General features: G+C 46.9%; 1 protein-coding gene across 1 annotated transcript in view; it reads left to right on the plus strand.

Annotated features, from left to right (window-relative positions):
* The window catches only part of alpha-PheRS (phenylalanine--tRNA ligase alpha subunit), an 89126-nt gene that overhangs the window by 13295 nt on the left and 50851 nt on the right, over positions 1-24980 (plus strand). The window contains exons 2-3 of the mRNA XM_050186135.3: positions 596-939; positions 13943-14126. Of these exons, the coding sequence (XP_050042092.1) occupies positions 596-939; positions 13943-14126 (528 nt within the window). The remainder of the gene's footprint in view (positions 1-595; positions 940-13942; positions 14127-24980) is intronic.

Consider the following 24980-nt stretch of genomic DNA (forward strand, 5'->3'; position numbering starts at 1 on the left):
GTTTTTTCATCCACTTTAATTTCCATTAATTTATCATTTCTTTATTTCATTTATTAAGCACAAGTAATTTCCCCTATGTTGTCTTTGGTGTCATTGTTTGTTGGCTTCTTATGATATGATTAAATAATTTGGTGGTTTGTGCTTGTGTCGCTTCACTTATTATAAAATTTATAATATTGGATCAGTGTGACAGCTGCAAACCTCACCCTGTCGATGCGTGTGGGGGTTTATTTTTGCTTGATCATTCTCTATGAGATGTCACTTTCTGCATACCTGCTGTTGATTGCTAATTGGTGTTGATTGATGGCAGGCTTGCTTCCACTCGTTGTTTTGCAGAGTTCCTGATTTGCCAACAGATGCCTGTTGGTGCAGTAAGGGTTGACCATTAAAGTATTGCTGACAGGGAATGAAGGCTCTACAACACTCAAAGCTGCTTAACTGCTTCAGTATTTCTCTCAGGCTTATATACCAGTGATAGGTCACTGAATGCACAAAACCCCCATGTCTACTGTGTCATATGAACAAGTAGGTTCTGCCAGGTGCAGTGCCTACTTTACAAACACTAACATAGCTGTGTTGCAACTTTGGTTTCCAGGTTCTGCAGGTGGAGCAGCAAAGTGGCGAGCACTGGGAGCTGACCGCAGAGGGAACTGACGTGTGCCAGCAGGGAAGCCCCGAGGGTCGCCTGGTCCGCCAGCTGGCGCCTGAGGGCGTGCCGCGGGCATCCCTAGGGCAGGGCAGCCAGCTTGGCCTGAGCAAGGCCTTAGCCTTGGGCTGGGTGCATCTGGATAAGGAGCGAGGCATGGTGCGCCCATCCTGTCCACAGCCACCACCAGACGTGGTGCAGGCCAGCCTATGCCAGGTTCGTGACGGCCAGGCCCACCTGTTGGATGATGCCCAGCGGCAAGAGCTCAAACGCCGAAAGCTGCTGCGCCAGCTGTAAGCCTCACTGATAACTTTGAAGTTCTGTGCCTCTGAGCTCTGTAGCCGTGAATTGTTCAGTCCCATCAAGGTCCTTTCCAGTTGTTTTACATCTTTATATGGGCCAGGCTTTCTGTTACATCCAAATTCACTTTTGGTTTCTCTGTGTGATCACATGCCTGCTTGACAAGGCCAAATTTCTTATCGTGACAACACAGCCACCACCAGCACATGACGAACATAAACTGATGCATTGTGATTCTGATATCAGAAGACATGGTTCTAAAGAAAAAAGGCGGAATGAGACATTCCTGGCCAAAGGCAGAACAAAATGGCAAAAGGCAACCTTTCTGCTCTCGCCCACATTATTGCGACAGGAGGTCAGATAGCACAAATAGCCAGAATGGCACTAGGCATAGTGCTCTGGGCCTTGTCCAGATGGCACTATCAGGTCTGCTAATGGCATATAAAGGATGGTATTCATAACACCTAGCCTTAGCTATCGTGATTCTCAATCTGAAGGTCTATGTTGAAAGTAAACTTGGAAGTTTATCGTCCTTTCACAAATGGTGATTTTGTAATGTAAGAGAACTGACTGTTGGGCTAGTTGGTAAAAAATGTTGACTGGGAAACTAAGCAAGAATAATTTAGGCAGAGACACAAGCAACAGATGAAGACGAGCACTAATACTAGCTGTTTATTTTTATAAACATACCACCGATTTATAAGCTCGTTCTATCGCATGTGTCACGTCACATCTTCATATGAAAGTGCAAAGGCATCTCAGCAAGAACTCTCATGTGTCTCAAACACAATCCTTCAAAAAGTCAAGCTCGGTTCTAACATACCTGGCTTATACAGATATTGTAATGCTTGCTAATGAAGAAAGCGTCCACAGCTAACCCAACCATGTTACTTGCATACCTGCCCAAGAACTCGTGAAACCACGCCTCACCTTGACACTTCGACATACGGTATACCAAATGTGCATACGTACTTGTCGTCCTTCCTAGCTTTTAGAGCTTTATTCATACAGCATTCTGTCTGGTTGATGTGAATGTTCCCACATGGAACATGCGCTAAAGCTTGTTTCGTAATGAACGGTTTGCAACCATGGAGATGTGCTAGGGAATATTGCTCCTAATGCTAATGCATTATGTCCCCCATTACGCAAAAGCCATTGTTTTCGTCGTCAGTGTGACTGAAAGATGGTACCAAAAATGGCCACCAGTGCAACGAGTAAGAAAACACGTCGAAAATGCTTCGATTGATGTCAGGTTTATCAGGCAGGTTTTTGTAAACAAATTCAATGAATAGAATTGAAAAGACATTTTGGTACATTTCGATCTGGGTGTGATTCGAACCCGGGACTCCGGGGTGTAAGACGAGCACGCTTCCCCGACGCCACGGTGGCTCCACGGTTATGGTTGACTAAAGTTGTACCTAGTGCATGCGTCATTGCACACGTCACGTCACTGCCTCCATCACTGCCTCCCACGTGTCACTTGCTCTTTGGATTTCATTGGTGCTGTGTCTGCTGCGATGCACTCGCAACACCAAATCATGAGTGTATAAAATGAGATGTGCCTAGTGCATGTGCCATTGCGCACGTCACGCCGCTTGTTTACATGCAGTACAGCCTGAACATCGAGACATGTTCAAGCAATGCTACTGTACTACTGTCCATGGCCAATGCTTCTAAGTTTTGAGACTTTATTTGCTTGGTGTGATAGAACAGGTAGTTATTCTACTATTTTGACCTCTTTATGTGGAGCATAATCACGAGAGTGGGTCAAGTGTGTTGTAATGAAGAAGAACTGCCGGTTAGCAAGGTGCATCTCGAGCATGTTATGTACAACAAAGAAGTGCCCGTCAGTCAGGCGCATCACCAGTGCATTATGCAAAGGGCCGGTTTTGACTGCTTGTAGGGTTCTGACTGCTGTGCTGAGTTCGACCTCGTTCCTTGCGTACCTTGTCAATAAACACCTTGATAATTGGTGGAGGTGTTGGGGTATGACTCCATCAATGCTGAAACTTCGAAGCCGAACCCTTCAACCATCTCGGCTCATGCCCAGCCTTCTCGAACCATGCCTGGTCCAGCCCAACAAGCTGCAGCCACGGCACCAGCTGTCATTTGTCCTGGCGTATAGTGTCAGCAGGATCCCAAGATTTTCGCGGGTACCGGAGATTGCAACGTTGAGGACTGGCTTGCCACGTATGAAAGAGTAAGCACACACAACTACTGGGACGATACGACAAAGTTCAACATTGTAATTTTCTACTTGAGGAACATTGCACATTTGTGGTATCGTAACCTCGAATTCGACATCCGAACATGGTCGCTGCTCAAGATCAACTTCACGGAAGTCTGGTCCTCCTGCTGTCCGTGAACTTCAGGCTGAACAGTGCCTGCGCAGATGTGCCCAGTAACCAGGTGAGAATTTCACCAGCTACATCAATGACGTCGTTAATCTGTGCAACAGAGTTGACGCAATGGTGCCAGAAGCTGACAAGATCAGGCATATCCTCAAGGGAATTGAGGACGATGCCTTCCAGATGTTGGTAGCCCGAAATGATGTTGGTCACAGTGTCTCTCGTCATCGCGCTGTGCCAGAGTTGTGACGAACTTTGAAGGCAGCTGGTAGTCACACAACATCCACCCTCAGAATTTGCCTCTATCTCAGGTCTGATGCTAGGTGTTGATGAGTCGCCTCTAACCAGATAAAGGAGTTTGTGTGAGAAGTTAGTGGGCAGCTTTCCCTGGTGCCCTTTACGAACGCGCAGCCATATTCCCCATTGACTCCGGGGTTATAGACCATCATCGAGGAGCAAGTCGCTGAGTGCCTGCCAGCTGCTATTGAACAGCCTACCGTCGCGGTGCCCTTGACGTATGCTGACGTTGATGCAAGGCCGCACTTAGCTCTACGTCCACCCCTCCAAGCTGTTGCGCCACCTCATCAGGTGCCCTTCTCACTGCCTGCACCACAGCTGCCATGCCAGCCAAGTCCTTGGCACACAGTGGACAACCACCCAATATGTTACAATTGTGGCATTCTGGGTCATGTTGCCCGCTTTTGTATACGCCGTACGCCGCCTATTTCTAATTGCCGTCGACCCATGAGCACTTGCGCCCCTAGACGGCTCCAGTCTCCTATGCCGCAAGTTGCAGCCTCTGTTCTTAACACCACTTGTCATTCTCTATCCCCACGCCGCCGCTCCACCTCACCAATGAGACTCCGGCCAAGCCCTCTACCTCAGGGGAACAAAATGTTGCACTTCCCGAAACGAGAACTACGTCCCCTTTGATTTATCAAAGGCCTTGAAATACCTAACCCCCTGCAACGTCATTGAGGTATACATTGAAGGGTTTCAAACATTTGTACTGGTCGATACAGGTGCGGCAATCACGGTGTTGGTGTTAAGTGCAGGACTTTTGCGACGGATAGGAAAAGTAACGACATCACTTTCTGGACTGTATTTGAGTACTGTAAGCGCACAGCCTGTTGAACCTTTGGGAGCCTGCATTGCACGTGTTGTCATTGAGGAGTCTCTTCATGTCATTGAATTCATTGTACTGTCATCTTGCTCCCACGATGTCATCCTAGGCTAGGATTTCCATTCGTCCAACAATGCCATCATTGACTGTGCCCGTGCCCAGGTGGAGTTGTCTTTTCTTTCCGATGCATCCATGGACGAAGATCCTGTGACGGCTACAAAAAATCTTGTTGCCGAAGTTACTGATATCCCTCCTGAATCAGTCGCCGTCATCTCTGTATCCTGCGCCTCAGCACGTGATGCAACCATGCTATTCACGCCATGCGGCTTCTTCGCTTGTGGCTGTTCCATTTTGTTGTCCTTTGCTATCATTGCCCTCAGTGCTGGCCGTGGTGTCACGTGTGTATGCAATATGTCTTTCTGCCTGATTACTTTGCACCATGGTTACGCTCAAGCAGTGGATTCCTCAATGCTCTTCGATGGTCGCGACAACGCAGATTTGATGTCCCTTGCTGCGTTCAACAGTGCAACTTGACTGCCGTTGGAGTGCTTCCATCTGTCAATTTCCAGTGATCTTACAACCACACAACGAATTCAGCTTGTCAGCCTGCTACACGAATTAACTGCCTCTTTCGACTGCTATCAACGTTCTCTTGGTCACACCACCACTGTGTTGCACAGCATTGACACCGGTTTGCAAGGCCAACTGCGGCAGGGACCTTACTGTGTCTCAGCTTCTGAATGCGGTGTCATCAACGAACAAGTGAGCTATATGTTTCGGCGTGGCGTGATTTAGCTGTCGCAACGCCCATGGGCATTGCCAATCATCCTCGTAAAGAAAAAAAATGGTTCTATATACTTCTGCACTGATTACAGACATCATAACAAAATTTCGCGTGAAGACGTACAGTAATTTCTCATAACGAAATCGTTTTACTTGAAATATTGCTTTATTCAAAATTTCTTCCGGTCCCCACCCAAATGCATGCATTTTAAGCTGCATTACACGAAGTGCACGAAAAGCTTTACCTGCTTAGAGCGAAGTGACGAGCGGAGGCATTGCTGCTGCCGAGCAACAGCGACCCTTTTGCGCATGCAGTGTCATATTAATACCGCTGACGAATTAGTCTCATGCAGGCACAGAACAGGCCACAAAAGTACCAAACCCATGACTTATGACTGCCTAGTAACGGGTACGAAGTGAGTGCCGAGTGCTCCCAGCTGTTTACTGTGGAGCGAACGAAAGCTGTCAAATTCCATGGTGCAGTGCGCCCAAACCGTTTATCTCTGTCGCAATCGCATTGCTGGTGTCCCCCATGATAGAATCCACACTAAAATAAAGTTTTCCTGACACTTTGGGATGCCAGAAAACCACGATCTCTTGGATGCCAAAAAGTGGCCAAAAGACAGCGGGCAGACTTGCGCCATAGCATTCCATGAGGTGCACTCGATTAGCAAAGTCTTACCACTCTAAAGAGTACTTCTGGCGCTGAAATGTGTCATGTAATTCTAAGTGCTTAAGCGATTACAAGCTGTAAGCGATTGTAACTATATAAGCAATTATAACTATAAGCGATTATAAGTGCCATGTTCGATGCAAGGAGCTACGTTAAAAAATCGGGAAGACGACTTTGGGTAAGTCAGTCTAGAAATTTGCTCACTGCTTGCCATAATCGGCCTGCATATAAAACACCACCCCTAGCTTCGTTGCACTTTGACGGGGCACATCGACTGATAACTTGCCGAAAATGGCGGTTTTCTCAAGCTGGTTGTGCTCCATTCGCACAATGCGTTGGCGGGCTAGTTGGTGCGAATCCATGAATAATTTGTTTAGCGCAAAACGACAGAGACAAGAAAGACGACAGGACAAGGCGCTACTCTCAACTCAACCCATTCGCACCATCTGACTGTAGACAAACAGTCTAAATGCGTAGTAGGATCATTGAATTTTGTTCCTAGACATTTGTCAATGGCACGGATGCGACGGTGCGCAAACACCGACACTTGAACCGTAGAACTAGCACAGTGTCATCAACAACAGGTGCCGAAAAGCTCTAGTTCTGCAAACTTCACGGCTGCACATCTCATGAAAAAATTGCCCAGTGATAATGCAGAGCTCCTACTGCAAAAGCGTTCAGTTTGCATGATCGTGTTGTGTACCCACAATGAGCGGCTAATCATTTTTTTAGCACAACGAACGCAACCTCAGACTTGAGCCACAACATTTGCAGCGCTTCCCAGTGCGATCCTTTCGTAGTCTTCCATGACCTCCGCACCCCCCTATAAAAGCGGCTACTGCCTTCCCCTCCTCATTCGCTCTCCAGTCACCAAGCCGTTTGGACGTCAGTCACTCCTCTCACTCACCTTCATGTCAACTCCTCACCTCCTCCAAAGCTGCCCTCTTCCGGCCCGTGCCCCTGTGCACAATCTTCTACCAACGGGTGCCCTTCCGCAGTTCCTGCTTCTTGGTCTCCACAGCTCCGATCGCCTTTCTTCTGCTACATGGTAAGCCGAGGCCAAGCCCGCCATTGCAACCATTGCCATCACCAGTATTCACTGATGAGGAAAGCGAGATGCCCTGATGACATTTTGAAGCTTCTGCCGTCTGCGTTGCCCGCCGCGTTCAGTCACTTTGGCGTCGATGGTGCGTGCATTTGGATCTGTGCTGCAGGCCATGTGATTGTGTGTTATTCGGAGTGCTTTGCGTGTGCTTTTGTAGTCTACAGGGATAAATGGCTCCGGCAGTCTCCGGGCGAAAGTGTATGACTTTCAAGCAGAAAGTTCTGCTGATAAAAAAATTGGAAAAAGGTGGTGACGATGACTGTACTTGCTGCGATCTGTACGACACTGTTCATAAAATTACTGGCCAAGAGGTAGAAGGTGACTTCGAGACATTTGCGTTGGCTGACGCTGCTGCTCCTGTAGTTGCCCCAGCGACAGATGCGGAGATAGTTGACACTTGATGACCCTGATGAGGACGAAGAGCCATGTAAAGTGCCAACTGTGGTGCAGATGCGCTAGTACCTACGCCTGCTGCAAAATAAGGTTGAATTTCAGGAGCCAGATGCTGGCGCTGTCGGGCCGAAATGGTGGCAGCTTGATGTGTTGGAACGCAGCCACCATAGCACCACCAGGTCAGGCGACCTCCTGGGCGTTGTCACCGGCAGGAAGAGCAGTAGAGCCGGCAGGATCCATGCCGGAGCGTTGGAGCTGTGTGTTCTTTACTGGGAGCTAACTTCCTCCTTCTTGATGGGCGCTGCACGTGGGCCGAGTTGTGGCCTGCGGCCCAGGCCTGAGGCAAGGGGCACTACAAATACATGCATGGTGACCGCAGCCTCTTGCAATGCTTGGTCAAATAAAAGCAGTGGTTGCTCGCACCTGGTAGGAACTTGAAACAGCCAAAGGTCACTGCCTTTTTTGCACCTGAATGAAGTTTTGCTTCACTGAATACATTACTACTGTAGTGCAATTAAATACATACTATCGAGCAATTAAAGTTTGCCTGCTTTAGCTTTTCTCGAGTGGTCGCTTATATTGAATTACCGCTTACAACGAATTTTTTCGCTGTCCCGCTGACTTCATTATAACGAGGAATAACTATATATCCCCTACCACGCATAGACAATGCTCTTGACTGTTTGCAAGGGGCTGAGTTCTTTTTATTTATGAACTTGAGGTCCAGATATTGGCAACACCCCATGGCAGAGGCCGACCGCTCAAAGACTGCCTTCATCACACCAGATGGATTATACGAATTTAATGCTATCCCACTCAGTCTATGTTATGCCCGCTACTTTTGAGCGTATGATGGACAGTATCAAGTGGCACACATGTTTGTGCTACGTAGATGATGTCGTTGTCTTCTCACCTGATTTCCCAACTCCCAACGACTAAGAGAGGTATTAAGCCGTCTCACTAAGGCTGGTCTCCAGCTTAACATAAAAAAATGCATCTTTGCTACTCGCAAGCATACCATCTTAGGCTACTTATCATCTTAAGACATACGCAGTTTCGTTGGCCTCTGCTCCTATTTTCGCCGCATTGGGAAACACTTTGCTGTGATCATTGCTCCTTTGACTCAACTGCTGGCTAGAGACAACACCCTATCCGCCTGGTCGAAAGCATGTGATGACGCGTTCACGACCCTATGCTGTCTGGTCACCTCTGCTCCTATTCTGTGACATTTTGACCCCACTGTTCCAGTTGAAGTAGAGTCGGCCTTAGAGTGGTTGTTACCAAACGCAAACATGGCATTTGGTAACGTCATTGCTTATGCTAGCCGTATGCTCACATAGTCGGAGCTAAACTACTCTGTTACAAAAAAGAGTGTTTAGCCATACTCTGGGCCCTTATGGAACTTCGACCTTATATATGCGGCTGCCCATTTGGTGTAGTGATGGACCACCACATGCTGTGCTGGCTCTCCTCATTGATAGACCCCTCTGGTTGTGTCACACGCTAGGCGCTTCATTTGCAAGATTATGACATCCTGGTTGTGCACCACTCTGGACACAAGCACACCAATGCCGATGCTCTCTCCCTCTCGCCAATTTCATCTGACGTACACAGTCTTTGCCCACTCAACTTTGTCCTGTCAGAACTTGCATTCGATGACATTAACTCTGAGCAGAACAAAGACTCATGGATTTCTTCACTTTGGAATTTCTCGTTGATTCTGCAACTGTTCCAGCATCTAGGACTCTACGGCAGCTGGCGCATCACTTTGTTATTTAAGACCAACTCCTCTACAGTTGCAACTATCTCCCTGAAGGTCAGCAGTGGCTCCTAGTAATACTGCGCCATCTTCGTGCTGATATAATCCTATCGTTTCACACTGATCCCCAATGTGCACTCGGTGGTGTGTTAAAGACCTACACCTGCCTTCCGCTTCGGTATTACTGGCCTGGCATGTACAAATTTAGTTTGCAAGTACATCCACTGCTGCCTCAACTGTCAGTGCCAAAAGTCGGTGCCTAATTCGACTGCTGCACCTTTAGGGTATGGTTCGCTTCCTTATACTGCTGCACTCCCGTCTGCAACTGCCCAAGATGTTGCATCATTCATATGGTGGAATTTTGTTATTCTTCCTCGGAGCCCTTCGGAAACTTCTTCGTGATCGAGGCTGTGCGTTTCTATCTGAAGTCATGAAGTCGCTTCTGAAGGAGTGTCACATCATCCACAGGACCACTAGCGCTTACCATCCACAAACGAACGGTTGACGGAGCGTTTCAACCGTACTTTCGGTGACATGCTCGCCATGTACGTCGCGTCCGACCATTCCAACTGGGCCACTGTGCTTCCGTTCGTCACATTCGCCTATAATACTGCCACTCAAGCCACCACTGGCTTTTCTCCGTTTTTCTTACTGTACAGCCGCGATCCTTCCTGCACCATCTATGCGATTCTACCCTACCAGCCTGGTTCATTGGTATGTGTTCTTGTATCTCAAGCTGCACAGCATGCTGAAGAATGCAGAGAATTTGCCCGTTGCCTTACCACTGCAGACCAGACACACCAGAAGCATCGTTGTGGTGGCTCTGAGCCCGCAAGCTTCCCTTCCAATTCTTTGGTTTGGCTTTGGGTCCTACCTTTTGCTCCCCGGTCTTTTCTCTAAGTGGCTCCCAAGATATCATGGCCATTACCGTGTGTTCGCATAAACTTCTCCTGCGAACTATATCGTAGAGCCTGTGTCGCTGTATTCTGACCAACACCACCACTGCTGTGAAACTGTTCACGTAGATTGGCTCAAGCCCTTCTACAAGCCCTCTATGTTACCATATGCTTAGATCAGCAGTATGGTGTCTTTTTCTTCGGCGGACATATGTAATAAAGTGCTGCCAGTTAGCCAGGCGCATCTTGAGCATATTATATATACAACGAAGAAGAAACGATGGTCCGTCAGGCACATCGCGAGCACATTACACACGGTGGTGGTTCTGACTGCTCACAGAGCTCTGACTGCTGCACTAAGTTCGACCTCTCGCTCCTTGCGTACCTTGTCAATAAACACCTTGACAGTATATTTTATTTTAACTTTTTCTTTAATTTGCATAAGAAATAAACCAGGTATGCATTATCTTTTTTACATAATCTTCTGAACTAGAAATGAATCCCACTAGACCTGTACATTTTTTTAATGCCGTTATGGTAAAAAGAAGTGGGCTGTGTCGGCAGCCAGTGGAACACTTAGTCCTCCACTGCATCGTCATCTAATCGTTGGCCTCCCAGAAATTCCTTGAGTGTCCAAAAGTAATAAATGTCCCAGGACAACAAGTCAGCGCTATAGGTAGGGTGTTCCAGTGGTGCTAAACCTTAATTTTGCGCATGTGACAGCTGCAGTGTGGGATCTGCTGTTATGGAGAATTGCCTAACATATTAGTTGGTCACGCCTTTTGCAGTGAATAGCAAGCTGTTTACTCAAGAAGTCAACACTACATAAAAAGTAGCAAGTACCAGAATACATGTGGCAAGGTCCATCCACTGGACGGAAATTGATGATTTTTTCTGAAAAACTGTCCTCAAACTTAGTTCCTCATGTAGGAAAAATAATAGACATGGGTGGGGTGTTTGCATATCTACAGAAGCCAGTTATATCAAAGCAAAGGGCCATCCCTGAGGCTAAATGCCCTTTGATTTCATCACCTCTGTAGCTGCTTGAAAATCATTCAGCATTACAGAATATCCTTTTTTAGTTGTGCTTTGTAACATTTCTGTTGCAAGTGAGACACTGTGCTTGCATGAACATGTTCTTTTATACATTTTTATTTCTGAATTGTTTGTTTGACCCTGAGAAATAAAACTGAATGCTTCCTACTTCTTATTGCTCACTTTAGTGTGAGGCTTTTGGTATTGCTGCGAGGAAATGCCTGAAGTAGAATGCTTCCAGCCGGGGAACAGCAGATGTGGCAACAAAGTACTCATTCACAGGAACTTCAACGAGAATTGGTTGTTTCTTAGAGTAAACATAAAGACTTCTTCTAGTACGTGTGAGTCCTCTTTACTTCCAGACTGGAGTCCTTAAGTATTAAGTAAAATATGTTATTGGTGCATTCACTGAGCTCAACAATATTTTTGTCCTTGCATGTGTAAGGGCATTTGACTTCAAGTAGTGCCAACTCTGATTCCTGACATACAATGCCATCGGGTGTACAGCACAACCACGGCTGCTCGAGCATCACTACCAGCTCACAAGTACGGACTTCAGTGCACATCTCCTTTTCGAATGACTTCACTGCTTCAGTTTTGATAGGCTGTGGCAGGGGACTAGAATTTATTGTCCTTCAAAAACCTTTCGGCCACCGTGGCGGGATCTCATCTGGATTTTAGTACAGTGTGTGGCCGGCTGCTGGCAGATATGTGAATGGTCCGCATGCTTCTCCAATAATTCAAATCGCTTCCTGCCCCCCTTCTCTTTGCTTCAATATGAAGTATCTCGTCTAGAGTGGCCACACTCTTTGACATGTAAAACTCCATTTCAAGGTCTGTGTTCGTCCAAGGGTCAATTCATCGGTGAAGTGCTGAGGTGCGCATCTTTCCCTTACAACTGGTGCTGTGTGCAGGGCTGCTTTATCTTCTACTTCTGCTAAAACTTGGGGGGAAAGCTATTTGCCAGTTGCAGTGAGAAGTGAGCAGTCTTCTCCCAAAAGGCCATCACGCAGAGTGGCTACGAAGAAGAATGGCTGATTGGGCAAGTTGGTGGTTTTCCATAAAGGTTAAAAAACAGCGCTAAATTTCGCATCGAGCATGCGTGCACGCTTGATGTATAGCTTTAAAAAGCCATAAAGTTTTTTCCAATAAAACGCAGTTGTAAGTCAGCGCCGTGTGTGTCCCATCCTCTATTCTGTTGTCCATTGTACGTTTCTAGCGCTGCTTTTTATACATTATAGAGTGGCTACTGCTGTCGCATCTTGGACAGGAGGGGCTGCAGGTGACAGTGCAACCACCTCTTCTACTTGTTTACCGTAGACGCTCTCCAGACACGCTCCCTTTTGATAAATCCCGAGCCTTTTTACAGATTGCTTGGCTCGGGTCATTTGTCCGTGAAATGCGTACTTTTGTGTTGACATACGCACCACAATAGCAATGTGTTTGCAGCATCCACCCTATCCTACTTTGCAAGTATATTTTCCATCTTCTAGCAAGAAATTGGGGACCTGTGGAAAAGCCCATAAAATGTGACTTGTTAAGTTGCATTTTAGCAAGCTTGTGTCGTCAACTTTGGTTCGTTAGCCTCCATCACAATGAATAAACATTTTTGCAAATTTTGCATTTTGTAGATTTGCCATGCAATTAATTTGGAGACTAGAGCCAGTGTTCTAGCAAGCTGCCAAGGAATACGAAAATAATTACAAAACGGCACTGCATTTGCTATTCAGACTCGGGGCACTACAACATGTGCTTTTATTCTGCGTTTTGGTGTGAGGGTGGTACTAGTAAAAATGGCGATGATAATAAAAATAACATAGTATAAAGGCAATATGCTCTTGGCTAACCAGGGAGGTAAATTTTTCAGCTATGGCCTTTTCTGATATCTCACTCACGTGCTCCGATGAAATCATTGAAGCGCTCTGCTTGTTTAACGAGCACGGTGAAATCCATGCTGTGCAAACAGTGGTAAGACGCAAGCATAAAATGATCCACCCTTAATTATTGCTGGAGTTCTACATGTGCTATTTTTCTTAAGCTCATCATGCTGGTTTGCAAGCTTTACTATCATTGGCTTTTCACGTGGCTGCACCTGTATGAACCATCCGCAGGCGCGACGACACTCTCTCAACCTACTGTAAATATACATGGCATGTAAACGAAACAAGTGTGTGCATAAAGAATGTTGGTTCACGAGTCAACAAATGAAGCCATTAGCAGCTTGGGCGTCATAGTGAAATCAGCTTGCTTACGATGAGCTCCACATCGTAGGCAAGCTTGTTGATGCTCGTCTGCGGCAAACGCTTGACGCATGGCGACAATGCTGTCCCGGGCAGACGTGACTTCGGACACACGTCCATTATTGTACAGTGCGATTCCCTTGCACACACTGTCACCACAGAAGTAACTATTTGGGACGCACACAAACGGCAAATCGCACGCATGTACTTCAGCCATGCTTGCAGTGAATGCAGGAATCTCCGGCATGAGGCCCGCCTGCAGTTCCGACGGCTGCCACTACGCGGCTTTTAGTGGCGCCCTTATAGGCACTGCGCATGGCAAATAAATATTTTTTTGCATGGTCTATGGGCACCCCTTTTCCAGTAGCAGATGGCTTTGTTTGAGAGTATCTGCTGCAGCTATGGAAGGCAGACGAGGGCTACTGCCAGTTTACCTACTGCTAACAAGTGCACTTTTGGCCATGCACTTGGCCTTTACTAGAGATCAGTGAATGGAAGGGGGGCTAATACCCACCGATTAGGTGCTTTGTGATGCCATGTTTCCACAATAGAAGTAGCACAGACCCACATTTGACGAGCCTGTAGAAGGCACTGGGTATAAGCATAGCAGGGATTGTTGGGGTGGGCTGTGCTGTATGCAGGGTGGTCAAGAGCTACCAGCTGCAGCGGGGCGAGCACTTCACCACCCAACTGAGCAAGCCAGAGACAGACCTGACAGCTGAGCTGCTGGCCAGTGGTGAGTGGCGGCAACGACCCTTCAAGGCGTACAACTTTGCCGCCCTGGGGCAGCCAACTGACGGTGGACACCTGCACCCACTGCTTCAGGTTGGCATCTTCAGGTGGTCCTGCCTTACTGCAGTATTCTGCAGAAACACATGACCTGCCACCATACTGATTTCAGCAGAAAAAGCTTTTCTTTCTTTTTCTTTGATTCACCCTAGTTTGCAGAAGGATCCCTGTAATGCTTCTTGACAAACTTAGGATAAAGTTAGTCAACACACTTGGAGGCAAAATTGCAGCGCATTCTAAACATGTCGATGCTTAACAGACAGCATGATAGAATTGAAAAACAGGACACACATTGCAAACGACACACAAACTTCAATAGAATGGATCCATTAAAGTGACCCTGAAGCACTTTTTCTGGAAGTCGAGCAGTACATTTGAATTTAAAATATACTATTTCAGAAATACTTTGCAGCGAAAAGTACTTCAGTGGGTTGAGAAGAAGCAGAGTTATTGGCAATCAAACGACGCCCTTGATCCCCCTTGTGGCGCTCCCACTCCTTCTTCAATGCCTTGCACTGCGAAGGCTACGGTGGAGCGGGCTCGGTGCCCACTACGCTCCGCCTACTGAACGTCACTGTCGCATGCAGTTCAAATTTGATTTTGGATGTTCACATAGAGGATACTATTTCCGATTTTGGTACCTACGATGTGTTAAATGCCGAATGCGATTGTCCTGAGCAGGCTGCAGTGAGCTCAGTGAGCAGGCTTGTCACGTTGTCCCGAAGCGGCCGCAGTATTTATGCTATGCAGCAGATGCATTTACACGCAACTGTAGTGCATATGTGCGGCGTTTGCTATGTACACAACAAGGCCAGAATGCACGCCTGCACTAATGTGCTACAGTTTGGCCATGCCACGTGGTGCGAACTGGCTTTGTCCTGCACCAGCTTGAGATGCATATTAGCCACATCGAACTTGAGTATTTTGAAGTGATGTCAATGGCTCAATTGGAAACGATGTCCATCAAGGCGTCTAGCCAGGAGAAGCCAGGAGTGAGTGCACGTGTGCAAGTGTATGTGTGGTATTACCTTAAGTTTTGCGTGGTTCAAGGCTAGTTGAGTGTTCAAAACTAATCAAAATTAACGAGACTCAGCAGCTATGACACACATAGGCAGTGTGGCCAAAGTGTAATTCCTATGTGGGTGGCTGTGGCCGAGTGTGAGCAGACAATAATCTGCTTCTTCTGGAAGTACATAATTCTTTTGACATTCAAAAAGCAGATTTTAGACTTAATTCAGCCTATTAAATAAACTGTGTCAATAAACATAGACAGCAACAATAGGAAGAAGCGCATTGATCAAAACACCCTTCTTGATTGATATCAGCTATCAGCCAATAGCAGCCGCCTATGGGAATCTTGCTTATGACGACACATGCAAGCCACCGGCAGCATCGAAATGGGTGAGGTGAAGGCCTCGTTTAAAAAGAGAGTGTTTAGAAGGCCTCGTAAAAAGAGAAATCTATTATTCAATGGCAATAAACATGTTTTTCATTGTGAAAAATCATTGGGAACCTTATTATGTGGACAACTCTTATGAATAATACAAGGATATTACAAGATATAACAGTAGGCATAACGGAATAGAAAACATAAAAACGCATGAACGCAAAAAATGAGGAAATTGAAAAATAAATACTGTATATAAAGACACATATCTAGTACAAATAAACAAGCATGAACATCAAAAATTTAATAAATAATCATTTAATGAGTTCTATAATGAAATTAAATGAATGAAATAATGAAATTAATGAAACTGGTACATAAGAAGCCGATCAGTGAGTTAGCGGTAAGAGGGAAAATAGAGGAATTCCGAATCAAGCTACAGAACAGGCACTCGGCTTGAACTCAGGAAGAGGACCTTAGTGTTGAAGATATGAACGACAATCTTATGGGCACCATTAAGGAGTGTGCAATAGAAGTCGGTGGTAACTCCGTTAGACAGGATGCCAGTAAGCTATCACAGGAGACGAAAAATTTGATCAAGAAACGCCAATGTATGAAAGCCTCTAACCCTATAGCTAGAATAGAACTGGCAGAAATTTCCAAGTTAATCAGCAAGCGTAAGAAAGCTGACATAAGGAAGTATAATATGGATAGAATTGAACATGCTCTCAGGAATGGAGGAAGCCTAAAAGCAGAGAAGAAGAAAGTAGGAATAGGCAGGAATCACATGCATGCGTTAAGAAACAAAGCCGGCAATATCATTACTAATATGGATGAGATAGTTTAAGTGGCTGAGGAGTTCTATAGAGATTTATACAGTACCAGTGGCACCCACGACGATAAAGGAAGAGAGAATAGTCTAGAGGAATTTGAAATCCCACAAGTAACGTCGGAAGAAGTAAAGAAAGCCTTGGGAGCTATGCAAAGGGGGAAGGCAGCTGGGGAGGACCAGGTAACAGCAGATTTGTTGAAGGATGGTGGGCAGATTGTTCTAGAGAAACTGGCCACCCTGTATACGCAATGCCTCATGAATTCGAGCGTACCGTAATCTTGGAAGAACGCTAACATAATACTAATCCATAAGAAAGGGGATGCCAAAGGCTTGAAAAATTATAGACCGATCAGCTTACTGTCCGTTTCCTACAAAGTATTTACCAAGGTAATCGCAAATAGAATCAGGAACACCTTAGACTTCTGTCAACGAAAGGACCAGGCAGTATTCCGTAGAGGATACTCAACAATACACCATATTCACACTATCAATCAGGTGATAGAAAATGTGCGGAATATCACCATTCCTTATATATAGCTTTCATTGATTACAAGAAAGCGTTTGATTCAGTCGAAACTTCAGCAGTCATGGAGGCATTACGGAATCAGGGCATAGACGAGCCGTATGTAAAAATACTGAAAGATATCTATAGCGGCTCCACAGCCGCCGCAGTCCTCCCTAAAGAGAGCAACAAAATCCCAATAAAGAAAGGTGTTAGGCAGGGGGATACGATCTCTCCAATGCTATTCACAGCGTGTTTACAGGAGGTATTCAGAGACCTGGATTGGGAAGAATTGGGGATAAAGTTAATGGAGAATACCTTAGTAACTTGCGATTCGCTGATGATACTGCCTTGCTTAGTAACTCAGGGGACCAATTGCAATGCATGCTCACTGACCTGGAAAGGCAAAGCTGTAGGGTGGGTCTCAAGATTAATCTGCAGAAAACTAAAGTAATGTTTAACAGTCTTGGAAAGAACAGCAGTTTACGATAGGTACCGAGGCACTGGAAGTGGTAAGGGAATAAATCTAATTAGGACAGGTAGTGACCGTGGATCCGGATCATGAAGCTGAAATAATCAGAAGAATAAGAATGGGCTGGGGTGCATTTGGCAGACATTCTCAGATCATGAACAGCAGGTTGCCATTATCCCTCAAAAGAAAAGTGTTTAACAGCTGCATCTTACCAGTACTCATGTACGGCGTAGAAACCTGGAGGCTTACGAAAAGGGTTCTACTTAAATTGAGGATGACGCAACGAGCTATGGAAAGAAAAATGATGGGTGTAACGTTAAGGGATAAGAAAAGAGCAGATTGGGTGAGGGAACAAACGCAAGTTAATGACATCTTTGTTGAAATCAAGAAAAAGAAATGGGCATGGGCAGGACATGTAATGAGGAGGGAAGATCCGATGGTCATTAAGGGTTACAGACTGGATTCCGAGGGAAGGGAATCGTAGCAGGGGGCGACAGAAAGTTAGGTGGGCAGATGAGATTAGTAAGTTTGGAGGGTCAACATGGCCACAATTAGTACATGACCAAGGTAGTTGGAGAAGTATGGGAGAGGCCTTTGCCCTGCAGTGGGCGTAACCAGGCTGATAATGATGATGATGATGATGGTGATGATGATGGAATTAAAAAGCTTTGGATTTTGCAGACATGGATAAATGATTCGAGAATGTGATCACACAGAAGGACGACGATGGTTTACCGTAATTAGTAAAAACCTCAGGTAGCAAAATATTATTGTTAGCAGCAAACCTGGTACAGTTGCTATTTACTAAAAGCTCAGAATGAATAAAATTGATAGAAACTTGATTTGTTATTTGTTTATATAGCAACAAAATTAGACTAAACCGAAACAAGTTAATAATGGTCAAGATGTTGTTCCAGTGAAGAAGAGCAGAGGTGCTGCCGTCGCGAGGACAGTGAAAAATAATCGGAATATCTTGATTTTGTAAATTCTGAAGGAATGAGAGATGATAGATAAGTATTTCTCGATGATATGTGGCCATAACTGATATCAGTATGAATGAAAGCGAAGTGAAGACAAAGAAGGTCTGATGAGAAAAGTAAGAGCGTGCTTTAAGCAATGCATGAATGCCAAATGCTGCCATCTTTCTAATGCGAGCAGTATGGTTAACGAACTTAAGGTTAGTATCGAGGTGAATGCCAAAGAATGATACACTATCACTGACGCTAATGAAATGCGAGTCAATTGTGATGTCCGGTAATGAGGTTAAGTTACTTTGATGTGATTTAAAAACCATAATTTAGATTTGTTTGGATTAATAAGCAAATCATTTTCGTGGCACCACTTGGACATGCTAGAAAGAACAGCATTTAATTTGGTTCTAACACCGTCAGTATACGTATTAGTAAAGGAAATGGTCATATCGTTGGCATATATAACATAGTGAGCTATGTGTATGCTGTCAGGAAGATCATTCATATAAAGTAAAAAAATTTAATGGACCAAATAATGAGCCTTGAGGAACTCCTTGGTTAATTGTATTAGTAGCAGAGAATGAGCCTGAAATTTATACTGTGTGCTTTCTGTTCAGCAGGTAACTATTTAAGAACTTGTGGGCTGGACCTGAAATACTGTATGCTTTGAGTTGGGGAGACGAGATGAGATGATTAATGGTGTCAAATGCTTTTGTGAAGTTCAAGAAAGAAACTACGCATCCTGAATCAATAGAGTGTTTGATATAGTCAGTTAGGGAAAGCAGGGCAAGGTTAGTGGAATTTCCCACTCAGAAACCAAATTGGCATGGTTTCAGTAAATTAAATATTTACGGGTATTTGTATTGATGAAATTTTGATGATAACTTTACTAAGGGAAGAAAGAATATAGACGGGACAGTAGTTGGAAACTGATAGTCTATCATTCTTTTTATGTATTGGAAGAACTTTAGCTAGCTTTAGAGAATTCGGGAAAATGCTATCCTTAAAAGCAAAATTTATAGTTACAGAAAGTGGTTCACAAATGACATTGACTACAAACTTTAAGTACCATAATGAAATTTTACCTGTGCCGGGGCTGGCCTCTTTCAGATTTTTGATTTCTGTATACACATCAACAGGGATCACAGGAAGAAGAAAAAAAGGAATGGTTAAAACGATTTAGGTTACAATGTGAACTGCTATGTCTTTGTCTGAAAATTTTGAAAAAGTAGTCACTAAAGGTATCAGTAACATTGTCAGGACTGTAATGTGTAATGCCATTATATATAACTTTCTGCAAAGATGAACTTTGTGGCGATCGATTTAAGAAACCATTCAAGAGCAGCCATTGTTTCTTAGATGTGTTTTTAGTCATTAGATAATTGATTTTTGTAATATTTTTTCTTACCATTTTTTAGCAGACATGAAAGAATGGTGGAATATTTCTTATAGCGTGAAGCTAAAGCAGCGTTAAATGATTACTTTTGAACTTTTCTGTAAAGGTTATCTTTCTTCCTCATACTTTTTAGTAGTCCCTGCGATAACCACAGATTCTGAAGATATTTGTATCTCTTTTTACATTTTATTGTTGTGCACTGGTCCATGGCTTTGAGAAAAAGTGAAGAAAACTTGTTGAAGGCCTGATCTGCATCACATAACGATGTAACACTAGACCAATCAGCTGTAGTTATGGAATTAAAGAATTATTCCTGGTCTAAAGGTGTTTATTTGGCAGAGCTCGGAGCAGTGCAACGTCGACAGGCAAGGTAGTCACAGCTTCCAAGCACGAGAGCCGTTGCTGAGCAGGAGCGCTCGACCCACTAGCGTTTAGAACCAGTAGCGCTGAATCCACTAGCGTTTCTCTTCGCTACAATCACCCCCCGGGAGCGAGAAGGGAGCCGTCCGGCGACCTAACAGCTCGTCACGATGAGCGGGTCGTAGTAATGCTTTAAACGTCGACATGGACAATGTTTCGTCCACGGCGGCGCATGTCTGAAGATGGCTCAACTGGTTCTATGACATAGTTCACAGGAGATGCGCGTTCGAGAACACGATAAGGGCCTTCATACTTAAGGACCAGTTTTGATGAGAGGCCAGGGGCAGTTAGAGGGACGGAGAGCCACACGAGCGTTCCCGGATCGAAGGTGACCGTTGCAGTGGCGTCACCGCGAGTGCTCCTCTGGCGCTCTTGATCATCAGAAGTAAAGGCCCGTGCGAGGTCGCGGCACTCTTCTGCATGTCTGACCGTGGCAAAAATAGGCATGCACTCGGATGCATCCGGCCGGTATGGAAGAATGGTGTTGATGGTGTGCGAAGGGTGTCGACCATACAGCAAGAAATAGGGTGAAAATCCAGTGGTGCTCTGCGTAGTGGTATTATACGCATAGGTGACGAATGGCAGAATGGCGTCCCAGTTCGTGTGGTCGGAGGCAACGTACATTGAAAGCATGTCACTGAGCGTACGATTGAAGCGTTCTGTGAGGCCATTCGTTTAGGGTGGTACGCCGAAGTCGTACGATGAACAACGTGGCACACTTTGAGAATCGCTTCAACTACTTCCGATAGGAAGACGTGTCCGCGATTGCTGAGCAGTTCTTGAGGTGGACCATGCCGCAGGATGAATCGGCGAAGCCGGAATGACGCAACATCGCGCGCTGTAGCTGCTGGGAGAGTGGCGGTTTCAGCGTATCGTGTAAGGTGATCTACTGCCACAATGGCCCAGCGGTTACCAGCCGACGTCAGGGGAAGTGGCCCATACAAATCGATGCCAACACGCCCGAATGGCCGGGTAGGGCAGGGTAGAGGCTGCAGACCAGCTGGCGAGAGGTGGGGTGAAAATTTTCGGCGCTGGCAGTCGGGGCATGAGTGAACGAACTTTTGAATGTAGTGTTACATTCCTCGTCAGTAGTAGCGCCGTTGGAGGCGCTGGTAGGTTTTGAAAAGTCCCGAGTGAGCACACTGTGGATCGGAGTGGAACGATGCGCAGATTTCAGAACGCAGGCTTCGAGGTACAACTAATAACCACTGGCGGCCGTCAGAGGTGTAATTGCGTCGGTGAAGCAGGTCGTCGCGAATGGCGAAATGGCGAGCTTGACGGCGCAATGCACGAGTGGTTGGTGCGATGGTGGATCAGCAAGGCAGTCTATGATGGAGGCAATCCAGGGGTCCTTGTGCTGCTCAGAAGCGATGGTTCCAATGTCGACGGGAGAAACGTCAAGCTGGGATATTGCGCAGCAGGCATTGTCGTCTGGCAAGGGAGAACGTGAGAGGGCGTCAGCATCAGCATGCTGGCGTCCGTTGCGGTACAGTACGCGGATATCGTAATCTTGTAAGCGAAGCGCCCAGCGGGCGAGACGGCCTGGGGGATCCTTCAGTGACGACAGCCAGCATAGTGCATGGTGGTCCGTGACGACATCAACTTGGAGACCATACAAATAGGGCCGGAACTTGGTAAGCGCCCAGATGATCGCCAGGCGTTATTTTCCGTGACGGTGTAATTGGTCTCGGCTTTAGTAAGCATACGGCTTGCATATGCCACAACATATTCAGGAAACCCTTCCTTGCGCTGCGCTAGAACAGCGCCGAGGCCAACACCGCTGGCATTTGTGTGTATCTCAATAGGTGCCGTTGGGTCATAGTGGCGCAATATGGGAGGAGATGTCAGCAAACGACGGAGCTTAGTGAACGCCTCGTTGCACTCGGACGACCACGAATGGAGAGATCCATTGCTGCCAAGGAGCTTCGTCAGGGGCGATATGATGGCGGCGAAATTGCAAATGAAGCACCTGAAGTAGGAACACAAACCTACAAAACTGCACAGTTCTTTAACGGACGTCGGTTTAGGAAATTCAGCTACGGCACGAAGTTTGTCTGGATCGGGGAGGATTCCATCCTTCGAGACGACGTAACCTAGTATCGCGAGCTGCCGCGCTAAAAATCGGCACTTCTTTAGGTTCAGTTGGAGGCCAGCGTTTGCTAAGCACGTCAAAACTCGCCGTAGGCGTTGAAGGTGCGTGGTGAAGTCAGAGGCAAAAACAACAACGTCGTCGAGATAACATAAGCATGTGTGCCAGTTCAAACCGCGGAGAACTGTGTCCATTATGCGTTCAAAGGTTGCTGGTGCATTACAAAGTCCAAACGGCATGACGTTAAATTCGTATAAGCCGTGGGGTGTGACAAAGGCTGTCTTCGGCCTATTGACGTCAGTCATGGGTACTTGCCAATAGCCGGAGAGTAAATCTAGAGATGAAAAGAATTCTGCTCCTCGTAGGCTATCGATGGCGTCATCGATTCGCGGCAGCAGGTATACATCCTTGCGAGTGATCTTGTTCAGGCGCCGATAGTCTACACAGAACCGTACCGAGCAGTCTTTTTTCATAACAAGTATGACAGGGGATGTCCATGGACTGTTCGAGGGTCAGATCACTTCGCGGCGAAGCATATCGTCCACTTGCTCATTAATCACACGACGTTCTGTGGCAGAGACGCGATATGGTCATTGCCACAATGGCGGTTGGGAGCCAGTGTCAATATGGTGCATGACAGCAGACGCCCGGCCCAGGGAAGGTTGCCCGACATCAAAAGAACGAAATTCTTCTAAGATGCGCAGAAGCTGCGAACGCTGAGGTGGGGTGAGGCCATCGGCAATAGATGAATCGAACACACCTGTGGGCAAAGGGTCGGACATAGAGAGAGACCCGAGCGTGTTGTAACTGGCGCAGGACGTGTCTTCGGGAATATCCGTAATTTGTACGGCATCGATCACTTCCACGTGGCCAAGACATTCGCCTTGAAGCAGCATCACAGGGTGTGAGAAGGGGTAACAGACAAAAATAGCTGTGGAGCCCTGTTTGACGTTCACAGTCGCAAAAGGCAGCAGCAGACCTTTTCGAGTATAAAAGCGGCCCGACGGAAAAAGTAGTGCGATGACGTCAGAGAGGCCGCTGCAGTGCGTTGGTACAATCACTGACGAGTTGGAAGGAACGTTGGTGTCATGCCTAACAAGTAGTTTGTTCGCAAAAGTAGCATTATCGGCAAGCGTCATATCTGAGATCGGCAACAGTTCTAGTTCCGCCCGTGCGCAATAAATGACGGCATCGTGGCGGGCGAAAAAGTCCCACCTCAGGATAACTTCGTGGGAACACGAGGAAATCACAATAAATTCGACGGCGTATACAACGTCCTCGATGCGAACACGAGCGGTGCACGCCGCAATCGGGTGAATACGCTGTGCGCCTGCTGTGCGGAGGGCGAATCCAACAATGGGCGTCATAACCTTTCGAAGGAAGCGACAAAGCTTTGCGTCCATAACTGATACAGCGGCTCCGGTATCCACGAGGGCATATGTGCGCACACCGTCAACTAACACGTCTATCACATTGGTCGGGCTACGTTGAGGACCTCCGCGTTTCGACGGCGTCGCAGCCCTTGCCTCGTGGACTGCGACGATTAGTTTTCCTCATCCCGAGCTTTGGGATGAGGCCGCATCGGTGATGGGGAGCATCGGCGTGGAGAAGTTGAGCGGCGGCTGTTGGTGGACCGGCGGAATGGTGGTGACACAGCCTGAGGTTCGTCGTCGTAATAAGGGCGCGGAGAACCCGCCATAGAAGTTGGCACATATGGTGTAGCACTAGGCGACTGCACGCGACTACAGTGGCGTGCGACGTGGCCTGCATAGCCGCACGCGAAACATATCGTTCGATTGTCCGCTGTACGCCACCGAGTCGTTGCGGCAGGTCCCATCCATGTGGAAGGACGCGTTGGACGTGGCGGCTGGTGAAGTGATTGCATAGCAGGCTGTTGTCGGGGCATAGCGAGGACTTCGGCGTACGTGAGAGGTCCCCGTTGAGGGAGTTGTTGAGGCTGGGTGACGACTTCCGCGTAGCTGAGTGGCACAGCTGTCGGGATCTGTTGGGGCCTGGCCATGACTTCGGCGTAGCTGTCAGGCGCAGCCGCAGGAACACGCTGGTGGTGCTCAGGCAAAACTCGTGCAGTTCTTGCGCTATGACGCGGCGAAGTGGAGGCGCAAAACTTGGCGTAGGCGCATGTACCGACTGTGGCTGTGCAAAATTCATCAAAGAGAGTTGCCGGGCAACTTCCTCGCGGACGAACGCCTTAATTTCTGCGAGCAACGCTGCCTGGTTGGACATGGTAGCCAAACCAGCGAGGTGTTTGTCACGCGGTAGAGATCGACGGGTCAGTAACCGCTGCCTGCGGAGTTCTACATAGCTCTGGCACAGTGTGACAATTTCAGCCACAGAGCGTGGACTTTTGGCCAGCAACATGTTAAAGGCGTCGTCTTCTATGCCCTTCAGGATGTTTCGAATTCGATCAGACTCCGCCATGGTCGAATCGACTTCCCTGCGTAGGTCCAGGACATCTTCGATATAACTGGTGAATGTTTCGCCTGGCTGTTGAGCTCGTTCTCGCAAACGTTGCCCGGCTCGCAGCTTGCGAACAGCAGGGCGACCAAATACATCGGCGAGGGAAGTCTTAAATTCCGACCATGTCTGGAACTCTGCTTGATGGTTGTTATACCACAGGCTGGCCACTCCAGCAAGATAGAACAGAACATGGCTCAGTTTGGCCGCTTCGTCCCACTTGTTATGGTCGCCTACCCTGTCGTACGCCGTGAGCCATTCGTCCACATCAGTGTCGTCCGCTTCAGCATAGATAGGAGGGTCGCGATGACGAGGCACCCCGGGACACGCAGTGGGTGCAGGAGGA

This window comes from Dermacentor andersoni, chromosome 11 (assembly GCF_023375885.2).
Source record: "Dermacentor andersoni chromosome 11, qqDerAnde1_hic_scaffold, whole genome shotgun sequence".
Taxonomy (NCBI): Eukaryota; Metazoa; Arthropoda; class Arachnida; order Ixodida; family Ixodidae; genus Dermacentor; species Dermacentor andersoni.